Source organism: Astatotilapia calliptera, chromosome 11 (genome assembly GCF_900246225.1).
Source record: "Astatotilapia calliptera chromosome 11, fAstCal1.2, whole genome shotgun sequence".
Classification (NCBI taxonomy): domain Eukaryota; kingdom Metazoa; phylum Chordata; class Actinopteri; order Cichliformes; family Cichlidae; genus Astatotilapia; species Astatotilapia calliptera.
In genome coordinates this window covers 16,985,111-17,004,145 of record NC_039312.1, presented here as the reverse complement: position 1 = coordinate 17,004,145, position 19,035 = coordinate 16,985,111, and the positions used below count along the sequence as shown (strand labels likewise).

At 39.7% G+C, this 19,035-nt stretch overlaps 3 protein-coding genes across 4 annotated transcripts in view; 1 reads left to right on the top strand and 2 right to left on the bottom strand.

Annotated features, from left to right (window-relative positions):
- On the bottom strand, window positions 1-6,235 carry LOC113031356 (G protein-activated inward rectifier potassium channel 3). Its single transcript, XM_075410385.1, is given in 3 exon segments — window positions 1-755; window positions 3,517-4,763; window positions 5,528-6,235. Coding segments are annotated over 2 exon segments (1,578 nt in total). The 5' UTR covers window positions 4,730-4,763; window positions 5,528-6,235; the 3' UTR covers window positions 1-390.
- Window positions 6,236-8,504: 2,269 nt separating this feature from the next.
- Window positions 8,505-11,772, top strand: igflr1 (IGF-like family receptor 1). Its single transcript, XM_026183364.1, has 7 exons — window positions 8,505-9,426; window positions 9,519-9,717; window positions 9,942-9,969; window positions 10,178-10,253; window positions 10,345-10,425; window positions 10,671-10,763; window positions 10,939-11,772. The coding sequence occupies exons 1-7, from the start codon at window positions 9,324-9,326 to the stop codon at window positions 11,262-11,264; spliced, it is 906 nt and encodes a 301-aa protein (XP_026039149.1). The 5' UTR covers window positions 8,505-9,323; the 3' UTR covers window positions 11,265-11,772.
- A 377-nt stretch (window positions 11,773-12,149) lies between these two features.
- The window catches only part of kmt2bb (lysine (K)-specific methyltransferase 2Bb), a 28,732-nt gene continuing 21,846 nt past the window's right edge, over window positions 12,150-19,035 (bottom strand). For both annotated transcript variants that reach the window (XM_026183362.1, XM_026183363.1), the window contains exons 30-36: window positions 18,494-18,594; window positions 18,193-18,327; window positions 17,837-18,089; window positions 17,225-17,332; window positions 16,913-16,996; window positions 14,438-14,567; window positions 12,150-14,319 (exon numbers count right to left, since the gene is read on the bottom strand). In XM_026183362.1, the coding sequence (XP_026039147.1) occupies window positions 14,044-14,319; window positions 14,438-14,567; window positions 16,913-16,996; window positions 17,225-17,332; window positions 17,837-18,089; window positions 18,193-18,327; window positions 18,494-18,594 (1,087 nt within the window). In that variant the 3' untranslated portion in view covers window positions 12,150-14,043. The remainder of the gene's footprint in view (window positions 14,320-14,437; window positions 14,568-16,912; window positions 16,997-17,224; window positions 17,333-17,836; window positions 18,090-18,192; window positions 18,328-18,493; window positions 18,595-19,035) is intronic.

Genomic DNA, 19,035 nt, shown 5'->3' with positions numbered 1-19,035 from the left:
TGCTGAAATACAGTGCTGCTATTTATTTAGTTGCATGAGATTAAACGCAGGTTTGTTTTGGACATGCCATAGACGAGGAAAAAAGACATTTTGGTAACAACTAAAATCAAGAATCTGCTGGTACTTCAACTTTACTAAGAATAGTAAATCTGCAAGCATTTATGCTGTAAAATTCTATGTGTATTGCTATAGTTTAAAGCTGGACCTGTGTGCCAACAATACTTTGGGATAAAGTTTAGCAAATAGTCAATTCAAAATATTTATTATGTATATTTACACCTGCCCTTCTTCTACAGTGAAATGCTGGTATCATCTTTTAAAAAAAAGAAAAAAAGCTTCATACTGAGAAAGTGTTTATGACCAATTCAGCTTTAAAAAAGTTAAAATGTCTTATGGCGTGCTTTTTTCGGTACCCTCTTCACTTTCATTGCCTTCTGATGCTCTCTCCTCCTGAATGTTAGCAATAGTGAATCCTCCATGGGATGGTTGCTTGTCTTTGTCTTCTTCGGTCATTCCCTCTGCCCAGCTTTCCCAGTTTTGGCTGGTTCTGTGGTTTTGGACTTTGCAGTCAGCCAGAGCCATTAGCTGGTGTGCCTGGCTGGCACTGCAGTTAGGTAGTGGTACCTTGTAGGTGGTGTGGAACCGACGCAGGTCCACTCTGAATGAGCCCTTCTCCAGCGTCATGCATGGTTCAAAGCGAGCGCCCCACTCAATCTCTGTTTCAATATAGGATGTTTTGGCTTGGCACATCATCCCTGTGTTTAAAATAATGACATGGAAGTGCCTGTTAGTTTTGAAGTGAAGTGAAATCACCGTCTTAAACTGAAGTACGCATCATTTGCCACAAGATGTCTCTGGTGTGTTTGAATCCATTCGAACTTACCAAAATAAGAAAGTAGAAACTTGTCATTAAAAGTATCAACTGGCCAAATTTAGATGAGTGATACTGATTTTTTTTTTTTTTTTTTTTGCAATAATTTTTTTTTAATTCTTGAGCTTTATTTTGACATTGACATTAACAATTTCCAACAGCAAAAGTATTGGGGGGAAAAGGAAGGTTTTGATTTTACTAGAAATATCTATGTACAAATTATTTAGTTTGTTTGTTGTTCCTAAAGAGTTTCACCATAAGAAATTATATTTTCTTTTAAACTGAGATTGGAAACACTTTAGCCGGAAGAACAGTTTCTATTTGAACTTGATGCTATCTTGTAAAGATAGCATCACTGAAAGGTTTGAATACCTACTGTACAGTCATGTGAAAAAGAAAGCACACTTTCTTTCAAGTCTAAGGTTTGACACATTATAATTAGAAAAATGGTCTATTCCTTCCAGAATAAAGGAAAATATGATGATTTATTGCAGTGTGTCATTATTTATGTGACAAAAAATGAGCCAAAATGCAGAAGTAGTGGGTGAAAAATATAGTACCAGCTGTCTGACAGCTAAAGCTTTACCCATATTAGGTAATGCAAGAAGATCAGGGTGTTAAGCCCAGCAGCCAAATCTGAAACAGAATAGAAAAAAAAAAAACCCACAGTATTGCAGTGGCCCTTCACTATGCAACTTATTTTGTCTGGACCTTAACATGTTTGAAATGTTGTGCTTGAGCTCTGCAAGAGCTGTGTTTAAACACGTACCTGCAGTCCTAGCTTCAATTTTTCACACACTGCTTCTAGATTTTGCTTCAGTTTTTGTTAAATAAACAATGACACAGCATGATACCATGTGATATGTGTCTGTTGTTATTCGTCTTAATTGATTGATTTTTATTATGGACTAGTATATAAAAAGAGCGGGCACTTTATTTTTCACAGTTGCTGAAGAATGTATGAAACAAACCACAAGGTCATAATTTGCTGCAAGAAAACTATCTAGAATCTTTAGGAACCACGTCAAAAAAAAGCAGTATCAGAAGTTTGGGTTTTTGGTGTGTTATTTTTCACTTTTTTCCACAACGGAAAGTCTAAAATTAAGAAGAAAAAAAAGGGTTTCAAAAAAACCAATAGAAATAAAAACTTTTTTTGTTTTTTGTTTTTTAAAAAGCCTAAAAAACATCTGTGGTGACAATACCAGATATTGTCACCACTCTAATAGTTTCAGAATGATGCAGTTGAGCTTGAGCACTACATGGGAAAGGAAACTCAGATGTAGATATGTGATTTTTTTTTTCTATAAAAAACCTTCTGCAAGGTTTGTTTTCCTGCTTTCCATACCAAAAAGATGCCAAATAAGCTGTTAAATATTTACATTCTGACTGCATTGTGGAAAGACAGTTTTCCCATCATTTACCCAGGAAACTGAATGACTTGTTGGCCTTCTCATAAATATAAATATTCCAAGATTTAGAACTTGGCAGACAGACTTGCTCTTGATAAACAATCATAGTTTTAGGGAATTGCACAGTTTACTCATCAGATGCTTCATCAAAGTCTGTTATCTTTTGTGACACTCAACCTCGGTGTGCTTTTACAGCTCAGAAGGCTGGAAATTAAATAAGGGAAAGCTTGTTGTTGCTGTTTCAGTGGAAATTGCTTTTTAAAAACCTTTTAACCTATAAATAAACCTTCTTAATACTTACTAACTCTTAACCATTTATACACAGCAAACCATGACCCAAATGAAGAGTTCTTTAAACATTATAACATTTATCTATTTGACCTGATTATCCACATTCAATAACAACTGTGCAGCCAGCACCAAGGACATTTTTGTGGAGAAACAGTAAACAAAGAATAAGAAACATCTGCAAGTGTTTAACTTCCAGAGGAGGAGGAAACGAACACTATCGCAAATAACCCTCACATGGGCCCCTGAAGTTTCTGCAGCAACATTCTAGGCTGTGTCTGCAAAATCGTAGGGGTATCCAAGGTTTCTGTGTGTCAAAGAGTGCACACAGTATGTGAATACACAGCAAAAGAGCAGGGTAAAACTGAACTGTAATGACTGCATGAGAACCATGGGGTTGGGTGTAGTCAACAGCTGTAAATAATGAGCATAAACCTTAGTTATAGCCAAGTTCAAGTATTACAGAATTTTACCAAGCCCTCTTCCAGAAAAAGTGGTGGGTGAGATTTTTTCAGGTGTGGTTTTTTTGGCAACCATTAAATGTCTGGTCCACAAAAAAAAATCCTTCTTCTGTAGCCCTACAGTGAAGGGAAAAAATCAATGACTGAGAGAATATTGCATCCCAGTTTCCTAATTCTTGAAAACTATTATTAATGAGGCTACTAACTGGCAGTGCAGGGGTAAATGGTTAGCACTGCAGCCTCAGATTGAGAGGGTTGCTCTGGATGGAGTTTTAATAATTTCTCTGTACTTGCACAGCTTTTATGTGGAAATCCCATGCTTCCTCTCACTGAACATGCTTTCTCTCACCTCCTATGACATTCTTGCAAAAAAAAACCCATCTTATTCTCAAAAACAAAGTCAAAGTAAAGTTTTTTGCAGTTGTTTTATATTAAAATGAGACTTTTGGAGGTACGAGTAGTTTCTTTTTGAATGTCAATTACTCACCTGTGGCCTCAACAATTCCTTCTAAAATAACGATGATCTCAAACTGCTGTCTTCTGAGTTGCTCTGGACCCAGCTCCCACAGCGGACTGTCGCAGTCAATATTGTGCCGAATGACTTGAGGCTCCACCAGGAAAAGTCGGTCTCAGCCAGTTTCATAACCAAGGTTAATCTCTGTCTGCTCGAGAGGCAAGAACTCTCCCTCTGCTGTTTGCCGGGACTTGATTAACTTTGCACGAACCTTTGCGTCCACCATGTGACTTTCTCTGAGGTCTCCCAGGCGGAACATCAAGCAGAGCTGGTCATCCCGGTTAGCAATGACACAAGTGCGACTAAAAAGAAGTGTCTCCGCTTGCTTCTTGGGTCGGGATATTTTAACAAACATGCAGCCTACCATGAGAGCATCTATCATGGACCCAACAATGCATTGCGTCATGACCAGCACCACACCCTCGTGGCAGCTGGGAGACACTGTGCTGGGAGACACCATTGATACATAACCAATGGTGCGCTGTGTCTCCACTGAGAAAAGAAGAGCAGAGATAAAATCATCTACACCCAAATAGCAGGGTGCGTGGTCTATGAGGTTTTCTTCAGGGGTGGTGAGTGGCTTCTCCTTTTCTAGGTCACCTCTAAAGAAAGCATTCAAGAAGTAGAGCACAGCAAAGAAAAACCAGGTGACAATGTAGCACATCATGAAGACAAATAAGAACCATCTGTACTGGAGGTCCACAAAAGAAGTAAAGATATCAGACAGGAAACGGCCCCTTTCTGAAATATGACAAAGGTTGACTCGGCACTTTCCATCTTTGGCGACATAGCGAAGTTGTTCTCTTGTTTCTGGAGTGATGGTAGGGGTTTGGTTACTTTCACTCTCTAGAAGTTTACTCCTGGCCTTTGCAAGCTTCTCCATCTCTCTAGCAGGGCTGGATATGTTGCTTTTTGCCGGTGAGAGCGACGTGCTGTGGAGCGGACTGTGGGTAATGACATGAAGGGGACTAATGCAGCCGATTTCAGGCACGCTGAGGGCATGGCGAGGGTAGCGTGAAAGACTCTTGGTCTCCCCGAGTGAGCAACGACGCAAGAGGTCTTGTTCTCTATCTATAAGACAATGAGTATAAGAGGGAAGCAAAGAAATGTTGCTTTGGTGAGGAAAGTCTGTTGTGCTTTTGTGGCGTTGCCTTGCTGTTTTAAGGTCAGAAAAAGTCCCTAGCATGATATCTGAGAGGAAGCATCATGTCTGTATCTGGCTGGAAGGGGAAAGAAAAGTGCATTTTTAGTGTGCTTGCAAATTCATGAAGGTCATTTCAGTTCACTGGGATAGACTCCAGCTTCACTGAGGCTAAATTAGGTCATGGCTGAATGGTGGGAAAAACACAGGAGGAAAAGCAGCTACATGGTAAATCTTGGGGGAGCAAACATTTTTTTGAACTTGTTGACTTAGCTTTTAGTGACTTTTGTTGACTAAAAGCTTACATGACATTTTTTATTTCACCATTCATTAACCGCACAGAGAAGGCATTGTTTAAATATGTTAACGTTTTCTTTAAGCAAACAGTATTATTAAAGTTCTTCATGACTGGGCCAAGTGTCCTTTTTTTTGGAAATCAAAATATGAATCACCCTATTAAATCAGTACTTCGTAATACAGCCCACAAGTACAGGGATAATGTAAATATGGTCTCCTGAGAACTGAGAAAAAACTTTCAGTTTAACTAATTTTTGTGATTCCCTGCCTCACTGGGGCTAAAAGAGACCACCCAAACACATGAGACATCATTGGAAAGGCCACATCAGGACTTAGTCAAAATAAGAATACGGTTGATTGGTCAAAGACTATTTTGTTCTGGGAGTAAGTGCTCGGAAAAATGTCACATTCATAATATTATCACACAAGGGCAGACTGGAAAAGACTGTGTGTGACCAACTTGTAAGATTTTTTTTATCACAAAACTTTCAGGTTTGACTTTACAAAGACATTTGGGGGGGAAAAAGTTTGGAAAACAAAACTCACTGTCTTAAATTTATTGAATAACTCTTGCACCTAACCTCGTCCCCCGAAGGTGTGGAATGGACAACCATGACAGATTTCCGTTGACAGGGCATAGATGTTCGCCGTCCCCTCGTCTCATTCTGGGTGGTTGTGGGAGGTCCCATGGCTACCGTACTAATTTATGTTAACTTGGAGCCAGGACAGCATGTCCTCTTCAGATTATAGTCTTTTCTTCCAGTAGATCACATCAAAGAAATCCAAAAGCAAAAAACACTTGCAGCAGATAATTGTGATCGAGTGCAAAGTCTTCCCATTGATTGTAAATACTAGAACAAAAGACCAGATTTTCAACAGGGTTTGAACTTTTAAACATGCAATAATAGAGTTAACACTATTATTCTTGCTAGCACCATCGTGACTGGCAATAAAATTCCGAGGTATTTCTGGATGACTCACAGAGTAAATTAATCCAGTGCTTACTTCCAGAATGAGCTATTCTCTGAGTCACTCTGTGGCGGCCAGATTCAAAGCATTTCCCTTTAAAGCAATGTTTCTAAAGAAAAAAAAGGAACACTGACGAGCAAAACACACTCAAACAGAAAGCATTAGCTAGATAAGCTGGACTAAGCCTAATCATGCTGTCTCAGCCTTCTGCAGAGTAGGGTAGAGTGGACTCAGCTACTGTCTAGTTCAAATAATCCTAAAAAGGCTAAAAATCTAAAAATGACTAACGCGACAGAAAGTTTGGAAATGTGCCGGAGGTCACATAGGCCTATAGGCCTATGTGACCTCCTTTATATATAACTTAATATATATATATTATATATATTAAGTTACCAGGGTGGCGGGGGATTCTGTGGCTGGCTGGAGCAGCATCTAATAACCAACTCAAAAAATAAAACAAAATAAAAACAAACCAACAAACACGAAAACACGAGACCTTATGAGACAGACTTATAATTTGCACCGATGTTTTTTCGAAATTCTATACGCGAAAAGTGAGCGCGAGAGCCCTCGGTGCCCCTGCGCGCTGCTGAAGTCAAAGTAAACTTTATTGTCATCTCCGCTACATACAGTCCAGTATATAGAGAGACGAGACGACGAGGCTCCAGTTACAGCAGTGCAAGTAAACAAACAACAAATATAAGAAGAGTAAGAAAATAAATACACACTTTAGGACTCGGGGTAAAGGGATCAATAACAATTTAAAATTTATAATTTACAGTTTGATGATCTCACACACAACCTGTCGACAGGGGAGGGAGGCCGGCTGCTTCCAGATAGAGCACATTTCATTCATAATGATGTAAATCCAAGCCCATTATGTATTCATGATCTGAATCCTGGCTTGTGTGAAATCCCAGAAATGACCCTAGAGAAAGTGAATCTGTGAACTAGGTGTAGGTCTATTAGGTTATGTTGTGGTGATCCTCGAGTTGGGGGATTTGTGTTCATACTGGAGTGCAAAATTAAAATCAATGGAAGATGGACAAGAAAAGTTCAAAGCCAGGTGCTCAGTTTAGAAAAAAGAGAAAAGAAGAGGAGGAGAAACGAGCAAAAGATGCAGGTAAGCAGATGTGTCATTGGATAATGGCAGGTATCCTGAAAGAATCAGAATACTTCATTAATCCCTAGGGAAATAATGTGGGTTACAGTTGCTCCAAAGAGAAATGGTAAAAAACAGTAACAGTAACAGACTAAACTCCAAACAATACATTATGTTACAGATTTTAATATTAATTAGTCAGTGTCAATTGTTGATTTGTCCTGTTCTCATTGTATGACGAATTATGATGGGTGTTTGGTAGCCGTTTGCATACAATGCATACTCTCTTCATATGTGTGTTTGTGTCTCTGGTGAAATTCAGTATGGTTCTGACAACAGTTTTATGTTAATGTACAATCCTTAATATGTTTTGTGTGTGTGGGGGGGGCGCCAGAGGGAGTGTTCGCCCGGGGCGCCAAACAGGCTAGGACCGCCACTGCTCACACAAGGCCATGTCACACCGTGACAAGTCACTTACCATTGCAACACACAAAGGTAGTCATTTGGCTGTCAGCAGTTGTGAAAGTCATCTGACCTTGTATAAAAAATTCCTTAAAATGTTTTTTTTTTCTCTCCCCACTGACTCATCCCTGGCCAGGGTACTCCAGTCAGATTAGTACACCACCTGCTTTGTCTCACAAAGGGAGGAAGGGAGGCGCATCCGTGATATCGGTTCCAAAGCAAACACGCAGACAGGCGACCCCCTAAGAAAACAACTCCCCTACCTTTACTTTGCCTCAGTAAAGGGTAAGGGCATTTTAAACTCTACACCATGGCTATTCAACTACGAAGTTAGTTGGGCCAGATTTTCAAACCGAGGAATTTATCTGGGCCAGATTTTTTTTTTTTTTTTTTTTTTTTTGAAGCCAGTAAGCAGCAGATCATGATCAATTTCAAACCCACACAACTGTATTGAAAAACAAGTATTTTTTTTTATTCCTTTTCCCCTGTAAATCTGGTGACCTCTCACAAATGCACACCAAAAGGTCCGTTGAAAAAAAGGGAGCTATAACTAAACTATTTTTTGCACATTTGAAATAATAATAATAATAATAACAAAAAACATTTTGATAATTCCTTTTCAAATTAAAATAAATATTTCGCTGCCCACTGGCTTTTCCTGCCATGGATGGAGCCCCATCCGTCACAAGTATACAGACACGCTTCATATCCAGACCATTTTCCTCAAAAAGAGCTTAAATCTTCTCAAACATTATTTCGCCAGCTGTGTGTCCCTCTAAGCCGAGCAATTTCCCATCCAAAAAACGGACATATACGCACAACTATGCATTATCAGTTCTGTCTGTGATCTCCTGCTATGGACATTACATCAGTTTTCTTCAGGTCATCTAACAGCATTTCAAACTCGTCTGACGCCAGAACTTCAATTCTACGAATATTTGAACTGTCCTACAGGGGTACGTTTTTAATAGCAGATGTCACACTCACTTTTCACCGCATCCACCACGGCCAGCATGCAGTATTTCACTGTTTCAGAATCTGTGAAAGGCCTTTTCTTCTTCGCCAAGAAGCAAACACGAAGGGAAGATGCTGCAGCTCTCTCTTGGGCTGTACAGGACCCTCACCATGGTCGTACAACTCCGGTTGTAAGATTATTAAACTCGGTAAAATGAATAAGTATTTGTCAGTCCAGGCAGGGTTAAACCGACAGTTTTCATTGTCAATTTTGCGCTTTTGGAGTGAGAAAGACATGCTGTTGTTGCATCATATATTACGATGATTGTTTAATATGTTTACATCACGGTGCATTGTGGGTTAAATATTGCTAGGCTACTAGGAGTGTTGCATTCACAGTCTACACTACGCTGTAGGAATTTTTAATTTTTTAAAAATTAATTAATGAATTAATTTTTTGCGTTTTCTCTGTGTTTCTGCCAGGACCACAGGCAGGGCCACTCGCAGGTTGCTTCTGGGCCGCATTTGGCCCGCGGGCCGCCATTTGAATAGGCTTGCTCTACACCATCACTTTATAGCCCAATAACGGAGTGAGTTTAAATATTTCGATTTCGCTCCGAAATAGTTTGTATGATTTGTCCCTTGCTTGCATATTAAACTGGTCTAACATTTGACCAGCTTTCATTAAAAGAACAAACAAACAAACAAAAGCATATCAGAACATTTGGGTCAGCGAGAAAGAAGAAACGATGACATGTACTACGGAACTCTAACCGCACTTATGTAGAAGAAGGGGTGGTGCTATGGGGCTGTTATAGAGACAGAATCTTTGCTCTAAAGCTCAGTTCAGTAACGATGAGTAACACTGGACACTCAGTAAAATGCCACGATCTAACAACCATCTGGGATAAGGCGCAACAAACATGCATCCCGTGTGCGAAAACCCCTATAAAGCCAGGTAGGTCAAATATTATATTATATTATATTATATTATATTATATTATATTATATTATATTATATTATATTATATTATATTATTATTCATGTAGGTCATGAAATTACCCCCAACTGTGGGTTTGATGATGACGGAGGGCGACACGAGGCACCAACAAAACCGTGCAAGACAAACACTTTTAACAATGGCAGCAGCTTCCACTGCACACTCTGTAGCCTGTGTCCGTTTCAGACTGAGAGACCTTGCAACACAACAGCTGACACCGTTTGCGGCAAGGTGCCTGTTACGCAAAGGTAAGACAACAAGCACATCACTGTGAGAAACAGGTAAACAGCTGAGGGGATGTGATGGTCTCTCTGAACCGCAGGGGATTTTCATCAAAGTGTGTGTGTGTGTGTTTCACTATCTCTTTTAAGGCTTAATAAGCAGGCACAATAAGAGCGCTTTCCTCTTAAAACTCTCGCTGTTTTATCTACAGACTTTCATTCCTCCCCACCCCTTTTCTGTTTTTCTGCAGAATCCCGACAACAGATTTCCCTGTCACAGTGAGTAGGCTTTTTGCATTTAGTGTAAATTGTAAATTTTACCAGTAATAAATAAATATATAGGGGTTGCCTGTCTGTGGCAGTAGTGGTACTAAAAATATGAAACACAACAGAAAGAAGCAACAGAAGATATTTGTGGAGAGCTGGTTAAGAATGAGTTTCTTCCTCATCAGCAACAGCCAAAACATCCATTCTGTTTTCATTCCAGACTCTGGCATATCAAGGACCTAACTTGACACCAACCTCACCACCATCACGTTCTCACAATGTGTCAAGGGCAGCCTGTAAGTTACGCGTGCACTTCACTGTACACCTGAGACACCTTTCTTGACAGTTACATTTAAATGTAACCTTGACTTTTTCCTGTGTCTGCAGGGGCAGTACCATTAGCCATTTTAATTTCCATTGTGCTCGTTGCCTTGTCTGCTTATGTGTTTGGTCTTAAACGGAAAAGAGGTATGTATACCGAAACTAGACGATCGAAGATAAACAAATGTGCACACATCAAGGTCTTGGGAACTTAAGAAACGACATAAAAGCTGACCACTGGGTTTATAAAGAGAAGTTGCCATAAAATGTTACAGAATGTAATTTTACAACCAATATAGTAGGGTTATTTTAAAATAACTTTAAAATACCCTCTAGCTTCAAGCTGGTGAATATGATTCTGACACTCTCTCTCCTCTGCCTTATGTAAACAGCAAAGGCTTTTTGCAGGCAACCCTCATATATAAATGACGGATTCGCCCCCCTGACAGGTTCATCTAATGGCAGTGACGTAGAGGACATACTTTGTGAGTCGAACTTAATGTTATCTCAAAATATACAACGCCTATCCAAACCACTGTCTAGTGAGGGATAAAAGTGGGCGGAAACTGCCATTTTGTGTTCCTGTTGACGAATGAAAGTCTGTTTCATTAACCTACTGACATCATTCATTGATGCTCTTTTTCCCCTTTCAAAATGCAGGTGCAGACATCCTGTCTGCACCTCTACAGACCGTGCTGGACAACTTGGATGTTTTGGAAGAGCTGGTGATTTTGCTGGATCCAGAGAGCCATGTAAGAAAGAGCACAAAACATCTGGCGTCGCACTGCGCCTTCCCCTCCACCTGGATTACTTACACCTACTCTATGAAGGACAGCAAAAGCCCCCTAAAAGCTGTGCTGGAGGGGGTGACCTGCAAGAACCCCGACTGGACTGTAGGGCACCTGGCTAAACTGCTCAAACAAATGGAGCGTAATGACGCCATAGCTGCTCTTGCAAAACTTAAAACAAATAAGACTGAAGTGTAGCGACTGTTTAGCCCGACTCCCAAAAAGGCTGCTACGAGCACGGAGAGAAGCGGAGCGATAAAAGGCATGCCTTATGCGTCCAAGTTGATGACGGGGGAAGTCAAGCATTCCATTAAATTAAATAGCTTCTTCCATATTTGCAGCTTCATTTGTTATTACGTTTGAATAATTAATGTATTATTACCTACCTCCTGGAAAACATTTAACCTCGACTGCTGTATCCCATATAAACTGCTTAACACGTGCATGAAGGACAAAGCACAGAATCAGAATTTTAGCCAGGCTTTATCTTTACCCATCCAGCTAACGAGATGCCTTTTCCTCCAGTGAACTCAACCAAAATTCCACAGTTCCTGTTTTCCCCACCATCATATTTACCGCGACAGTATTCTTGTCAAAATAGAACAAATGAGTAATGTTTTTTTTAAATGTTAATCTGTTTCCAATTGTTGTCGCCTTTATAATACTATTGACCTATGCAAATAAAATCATTCACTCAGTCATTTCATCAAACATCTTAACATCTTTATTAAGCAAATAACATTATAAATAAAAAAAGTGCATAGAAAAATTAAACAGGTTTAGAAATATGTATACAAATATTTACAAACTCAGGGTTTATTTGTACATGGTAACAAAGACGTAAATTTAAAGAGCACATATTTTCTCATTTTGATGTCTTTTACACTTACGTTAAAATAACCCTACTATATATATATTTATATGTATATTTATATATATGTGTATATAGAACATACAGCTTTCTTAACAGATTCTGGGCGAGATGGTCATGATAACTTCAGGTTTTGACTAGTGCCTTGCATCCTTCATGGCACGCACGCACGCACACATACATAGAAATGACAAACATTTCCAAATACACACACACACACACACCTGGATATTAAAACCAAGCTATTTTTTTTTTTAATCATCATCCTCTCTTTTTGCATCAGTATTCCCAAACATCTGTCTAAACAGCTGAGGTAGAATCCTTGCAAGGAGTTGGGAGTGACTCTGCTCTTGTTATCAGCTAGGTGATTGACACAAGTTAACCTGGGCTCCATCCCAGTGATTGGACATGCAAGGTGGGGGGGGGGGTGGGTGGGTGATAAAAGACAAAACATGACATAATTTTGGAAAACATAATTATGGGCTTGAGTAGGCAAACAGTGCTCACTTTACTCCTGTGGCTGATTCTAAGACCATCAGTAATCTACATAAAAAAAAAAAAAAGTAAAATAAAATAAAGATTCTTTAAAAATACCTGCTTTAGAACAATCTGTCATAAAGGCTTAATCGCACACCACAACTGCCCCAAAGAGAGAAAAAAAATTCAAGTAAGTTAGTGAAACAAAAGACATGATGTGTAAACAAAGCATACATATGGGAAAGGGGAAAGGGGAAGGGGGGGTTCACTAGACCGCCACCAATTTATACAAAGCACAACCTTTAACCATTTAAAATAGAAATCAAAACATGAATAAATATAACTACCAATTTGAACAGTGTGTGAATTCAATTAGCCTCACCAATGACACCACTGAACATCCACCTACAACAATCATTATTTTAAAGGCAGCAATACCTAGAAAAGTCACGCACCTACACTGTCTTCTCGACCATCGCGGTGCAGGAGCTCAATGTACATGCTCAGTAGCAATGCCTTACACCAGTGCCCTCCCTGATCAAGAGAAACTGCAGAAGATTTCACAAAGATGAAGATAATTTGGATGTTTGATGGGTAATTATGTGCAACTGCAGGGCAGCAAAGTCTTATTGCAATAGGTAACGATGAGCATCTGCCATGAGAGTATTAAAATATATATATTTTTAAAAAAAGAAAGAAAGAAAGAAAAAGGAAGGAAATCTTCAGTTTTGGCTTGGGTAGTGTTTTGCTACATACACTTTACATGAAAAAAAAAACAACCAAAGAAAGAAAGAAAAAAAAAATACCAAGAGGACGTTTCTATGACACTGTTTTTCTGCTCTGAAACCAGACACTAATTTTACACTCAAGGCAGGAAGAAAGTGGGTGACGAATAGCAGGTTTTGAATGTGAGATTTTACAGATAACAACAGGAGGACTTATAAGAGTGCATAAATTTAAGATCTCAGCAGGGTAAAGAAAGAGCTAAACAATTCCTGATTCGCAAGACATCTTAGTCCAACTAAAGACAAAGCTTTTAAAAAGCTTAGCACCATGTTTTTGTTTTGATTTTCTGTTATTCACAAAAAAGACAGAAAAAGGAAAAGAAAAGGGAAAGCGTTAACATAAGAAGTACTGAATCGTACAAATAAAGGTCTGGGTGATGTATGGCTTGAGAACTGACTTCACAACTACAGGGATGGAGCTGTAATGTAATGTGACAGATAAGGCTTGATCTGAGGTTATCTGCTCAAATCCAGAAACTCTCCACACTTTGAAATCTCCAGTTGTCACGAGCACCCAAAACTACTTCCTCTGATTTAATTACAGCTGCAATTACATTATTCGGGGAGCCATACCTTTTAGTACACTGTGAGGCAAGAAACTCTGCAAAGTTTGTTTTTTGTGCTGGTTCTCATCCTCTTCCGCTTGAACCCCCCCCCCAAAAACAAAAAAAAACAAAAAATGTCCTCACTTCTCACTAGCCATGTTTCTGGCCAGTCTCATAGTGGCTTAATCCCCCTGCTGGGCAGACTGACCGCAGCCTCCTCAAGCCCCAATCCAGTGTCACCACAATTTAAGGCTTACTAGTAAACAGGATCCTCCCCCTTTTTGTATCCAAGAGATTTCTTAGTTGAGGAAACGACGACATCTCCGGGCCCCACAGTTACAGTTGAGTTTGTTGCTGGCGTCTTCGATGGGGAACTTGTAGTCGTAGGTGAGCTCCTCCCCCCTGTAGATTTTCCTAAGAGCGAAGATGACGATGTGCTTCCGACCTTCCACGTTGATCACTCGAGAGTAGCAGTTAGGTTCACATGAGTGGTTGATAAACCTCGCCGCGTTGCCATGCATAGTCGCATCCACTACGTCGAAGTCATCGATACGGAACATGTAACAACCGATACCCTGCAGGGAGCAGAAATGAAACCTGTTGGTGTTTTTCATGAAATCTCTCAGCATGAACCGCCAGTTGCTATGAAATACCTGACCAAAACTAGAATGACAATGATGAAGATGCACAAACCTTCCCATCATAGTACTTCTCCCTTTTATCAGTGAGCACAGAGCGAATGACGATGCCCGCGTATTCGATAACCATCTCTCCTGCTTCAATGTTCCTCTTGCAGAAAAGACCACGGCCGTGGATAGCAGACCTACAGGAAGTGTTATCAAGATGAAAACTGATTGTAAAGCAATAGGAAGATATTTAAAAAAATCTATACAATAACACATTTGTATATTATATTGCTGATACAGGCCAAACTTTAATGTGTCCCCTTTTTTAGTTTACAATCTTTTACCTTTGCATGAATGTTGGCACACAAGCACTAACATGGTAAATACAGGAGCTAGGGCTATACCCAAAATATATACCCAAATTCAGCCACTTTGATGTTTTTTCATTTTATTGGGGTTTTTTTTGGTCTTATTTTAATATAAATGGTAAATGGACCAGCTCTTATATAGCTTTTGCTACTCAAGCACTCAAAGCACATTATGTGCCTCATTCACCAATTCACATACATTCTTACAAGCACTTTTCTCTATGCTTTGTCTACTTAAGTACTTTCTATCTAACATTCACACAAATTCAAACTCCAGTGGATGCACCGGAGGCAAGTTCCTGTTGCATGTGATGAACTCAGACATCTAATTGTTTCATCGTGTGTCTCTTTAAAACCAACACAGGATATGACTTGTCTCTCTTTGGAATCTTATCATTTCCACACTTCGTTTGATTCCCAAAAAAATCCCATATTTTTGGAAAATACGGTACACTTAAAATCAATCCTTTGATCTTTCTAAAAATCAACAGTGCCCCTTATAACCCCGTGTGCCTTATGTATGAATTCTGGTTGTGTTTACTGACCTCGAAACGATTTTATGTGCTACACGGCGCTCGAAAATCTATCAAATGTTTTAGTACGACTTTGCTGAGCTACGAATCCGCACCGCTTGATGGATTGTCGGAGCATTACGGCTATCATAGTCAGGAGCCTCGTGGAGTGATACGTACTGTGCTTTAACATAATATTACCGTATTGTGTGTGTATAACCTCTGTGGATATTATACATGGTTATGCTGAGGATATGTTATTGTTATCGCAAATTTTCTAATGTATATCGTGATAAATATTTTTGGTCATATCGCCCTGCTCTACCCTACATGCTCTTTGTCACTAGATTTTGACACTTTTCTCAGGATTGCCTCCACCCCTACCACTTCTCCTTTTGTGCTTCCTGGGTAGCAGTGACATTACAGAGTGACAAAGCTGTATTGTGCAGTGAAAAAAAAGTTTTCTGTTTAACAAGACCTTCTTTCTTAGAAATTGAGTGAGGTCACAGTGCAGCCAATGTCTTGCAGAAGTACTTGCAAAACGTGTTAAATGCGGCCAAAGTATAAACAAAGAGTGGGAATGTTTTTGTAGTTTTTTAAAAAAGCTCTCGTTGAACAGGCTGTCTCCGTAATGTCTGGCCAAGGCACTGTTTCATTTCCCAACAGCTGCTTTTTCTTCAGCCTCACTAGGATTAACATGAAACAGATGTTTGAACAGCTGTTAGCAAAAGCAGAATTGTTGTGCATGTATGCTAGCTATGATTCATTGTGTGGAATAATGGTTTTGTGTGACTCTGTTGTCTGGCTAGCAATAATGACACATTACTGCCAAAGAGCTGTTACTTGCATTCAAATGACTATCTATGTATCACCCTTGTTTTATAAAAGCTAATGCCATTTAAGTCATGTGGTTCTCATCACCACAGGTAAGAGCTTTATATTGTAAGGAAAAGACCCTACAATAATAGAGAGGAAACCCCACTTGGTGACAGGGGGAAAGAAAAACTCCTTTTTAATATACAGAAACCTCTGGTAGAGCTAAAGGCTAAAATGTTTTCTCCAACTTGTTTTTCCATTAACATGATCACAGATACAATTCTATACTACACTGTAAAAAATAGTCATACATATTAAACTTAGACAGGTAAACTGAACAGAAAATGTTTTAAAGAGTCATCCATACTGGAACAAAATAAAACAAACTGGACTTCAATGCTGAATATTCATTGAACATCACTGAAGGATGCTTTTTTCAGTTTTGAATCCTCCTGCTCACGCTGCTCTTGACAGGGAATGCTTTGGTTTTCTCTGTTAATCTTATAAATAGGCAATTCTTTGGAATCAAACCAAAGTGTGAAAATGATAAAAGATTCCAAAGAGAGACAAGTCATATCCTGTGTTGGTTTTAAAGAGATGGAAGATGACACAGTTAGAGCTCTGAGTTCATTACATGCAACAGGAACTTAAATGGCATGCTGGCATTAAGATTAAGAAGTGAAACCAATTCTGAGGTTTTTTTTAAATATTTGTGGCTTTTGCAGCCAAGGCTATGAACTTTAAAAGCCTTAAAACTATGATGTTGTCAACTGAGTATTTTAAGCATCGTATAGCAATGCATTTTACTATTTCATGTAGCAATGATGAATTGCAAATGTAACTCGCCTGTACACTCCTACTGCCTCCTTGGAAGTCTTTTTCAGATGTCTGAAGCGCATGGCCATGGGCAACTCCAAACTGGTGGCTCGTCTGATAAAGGGAGCAGAAATTAATTGACCTAAAACTTCAACACCACTGTTTTGCAACATACTAAAAAAAATGACAATAGTCAATATATTTATGAAAAAGTATATTTTAGTTTTGAAAAAAAAGTGGTGTGCAGTTACAATATGAAGCTGCACAACATATTTCAGAGAAAAGCAGTTTGAAAGTCCTAATATGGCATTACAATCCAGGAAATATAAACTAAAGCCTGACCTCGTGGACTTCAAAAGAACCTCGTCTTCCTCATCGTCGTAAGGCCCAATGTCAGGAAGCTGTCTGTGCTGAGAAGCCAGGAAGTTGAACATATCAAATGTAGACTTCCTGTTGGAGCAAATAAACTGCTGTTAGTTCTAGAAGAGTTATATCTTTCTGACTCACTCTCTCCAGGATGAATCCAACAACCCTTTTCCATTAGTACCTACTCTGGGTGGCTTTACATGAGGTACAGTACTGTCAATTGAAGTGACAGTACCAGTACCTGGTACTGTCACCCACCTAATTGATAGTACTGGTACCCTGAGTTTGGATTCTTCTTCCAAAAATCAAAACCGCCATTTTTGAAACCCGGCGATGAGGGAAATGGCACAGAAACAACACCATGGTGCCACAGGCTGAGCAGCAGGAATTGCATCGCCTTGACGTCCATCTTTGTTGTAGCGTTTGTGTTGCATACAAATGACGCCACAGGAGGGCCGGGCGTGTTGCTATAACAACCCCACGCACATTGGTGCTGCTCAACTGTAATGGAAAATGAGTCAAGCCGAGTTGTACTGCCTCAAGTCACAAGCAGGTACTAACGGAAAAAAGGCTAAAGGGCAAACATACCTAAGGTAAAGCTCCGAACGGGCACAGCCACTGGGGTTGACGGGCAGATCATCCTCCTGGCTGAACTGTTTGAAGAAACGGAAACTATGGCGCTGGCAACGGTGAGCTCCTTCAAGCTGCTCCAGCAAGAACACTAATGCGTCATGGACCAGACCCAGCATACGGGGACCGCTGAGCCACTGAAACGTCAGTGGCCTCAACCTTGCAATTGCTCGAGCCTCCTGCACCCCATCTGTGACTGCTTTCCAAGCCACTGAAGGAAGAGTTGACAATTAGATGGGATTAGCACAAAGCAATGAGCATAAAAAACGAGAACATTACGATGCTAATTTTTTAAAATGTAACACTGGCCTTACCTTCAATGGTGTCTGCCTCTACACTAAAGCCGTCATCGCTGGTTATCTCGAATCGTAAGTGTGGCTGGTCTCTATTCGTTGGACATCCCTCATCATCAGATGGAGGTGGTTCGTCATCTGAGGCAGAAGCAGCGCCTAACAAAACACAATCCGTAGAGCTCCTTTTTCACATTGTTCTTAAACAATTCAACACACTTAAAGGACGCAGAAGCGAAAAGGTACCATTCATTAATCAGTGATATATTAAATGTGGCTGGTATTTTTAAACTCTTGAAATTACACAGTTTTAACTCAAGAATACCAGAATATTTCTTCCAGTCAGTCAGTGTGCTGTGTCCCACTGGTTCCCAGGCCTGCTGTTTGCCTTGTTCACTCACAGACATGAAACTCCAAGGCTCTGATCTGGGAAAAGCAAGTGGAAACAATTATTTTGTTTTTAAAAATGACTTCATATACATAAATATTTGTTTCTCAGGCTCTCTGACGCAACAATCATCAGACCTATTATCCACAAACTCCATGAAAGCCATAATTTGAGATAGTACAAGGCCTCATTAGTACTAACTGCGTGGGTAAATTGCACATCTACGAAGGCACCCTTTAAAGCTGAATAAAATACTGCATAAGGTATACAGGATTTGTAGGTTTTGTCTTTGGGCTGCTGAAATACGGTATCAAGCAAGATTGTGAAAACATTTCACTTTCAAAACTACAGCAATGTGGTCTCAGTTTCCAAACGCTACTTCAAAGAACAGGTGACGCGGCACAGTGATAAACTCACTGCTGTCCCAGATATTTCAAACATGCTGGTGGCAAAGAATTCAGAATGAGCCTGTGTAAAAC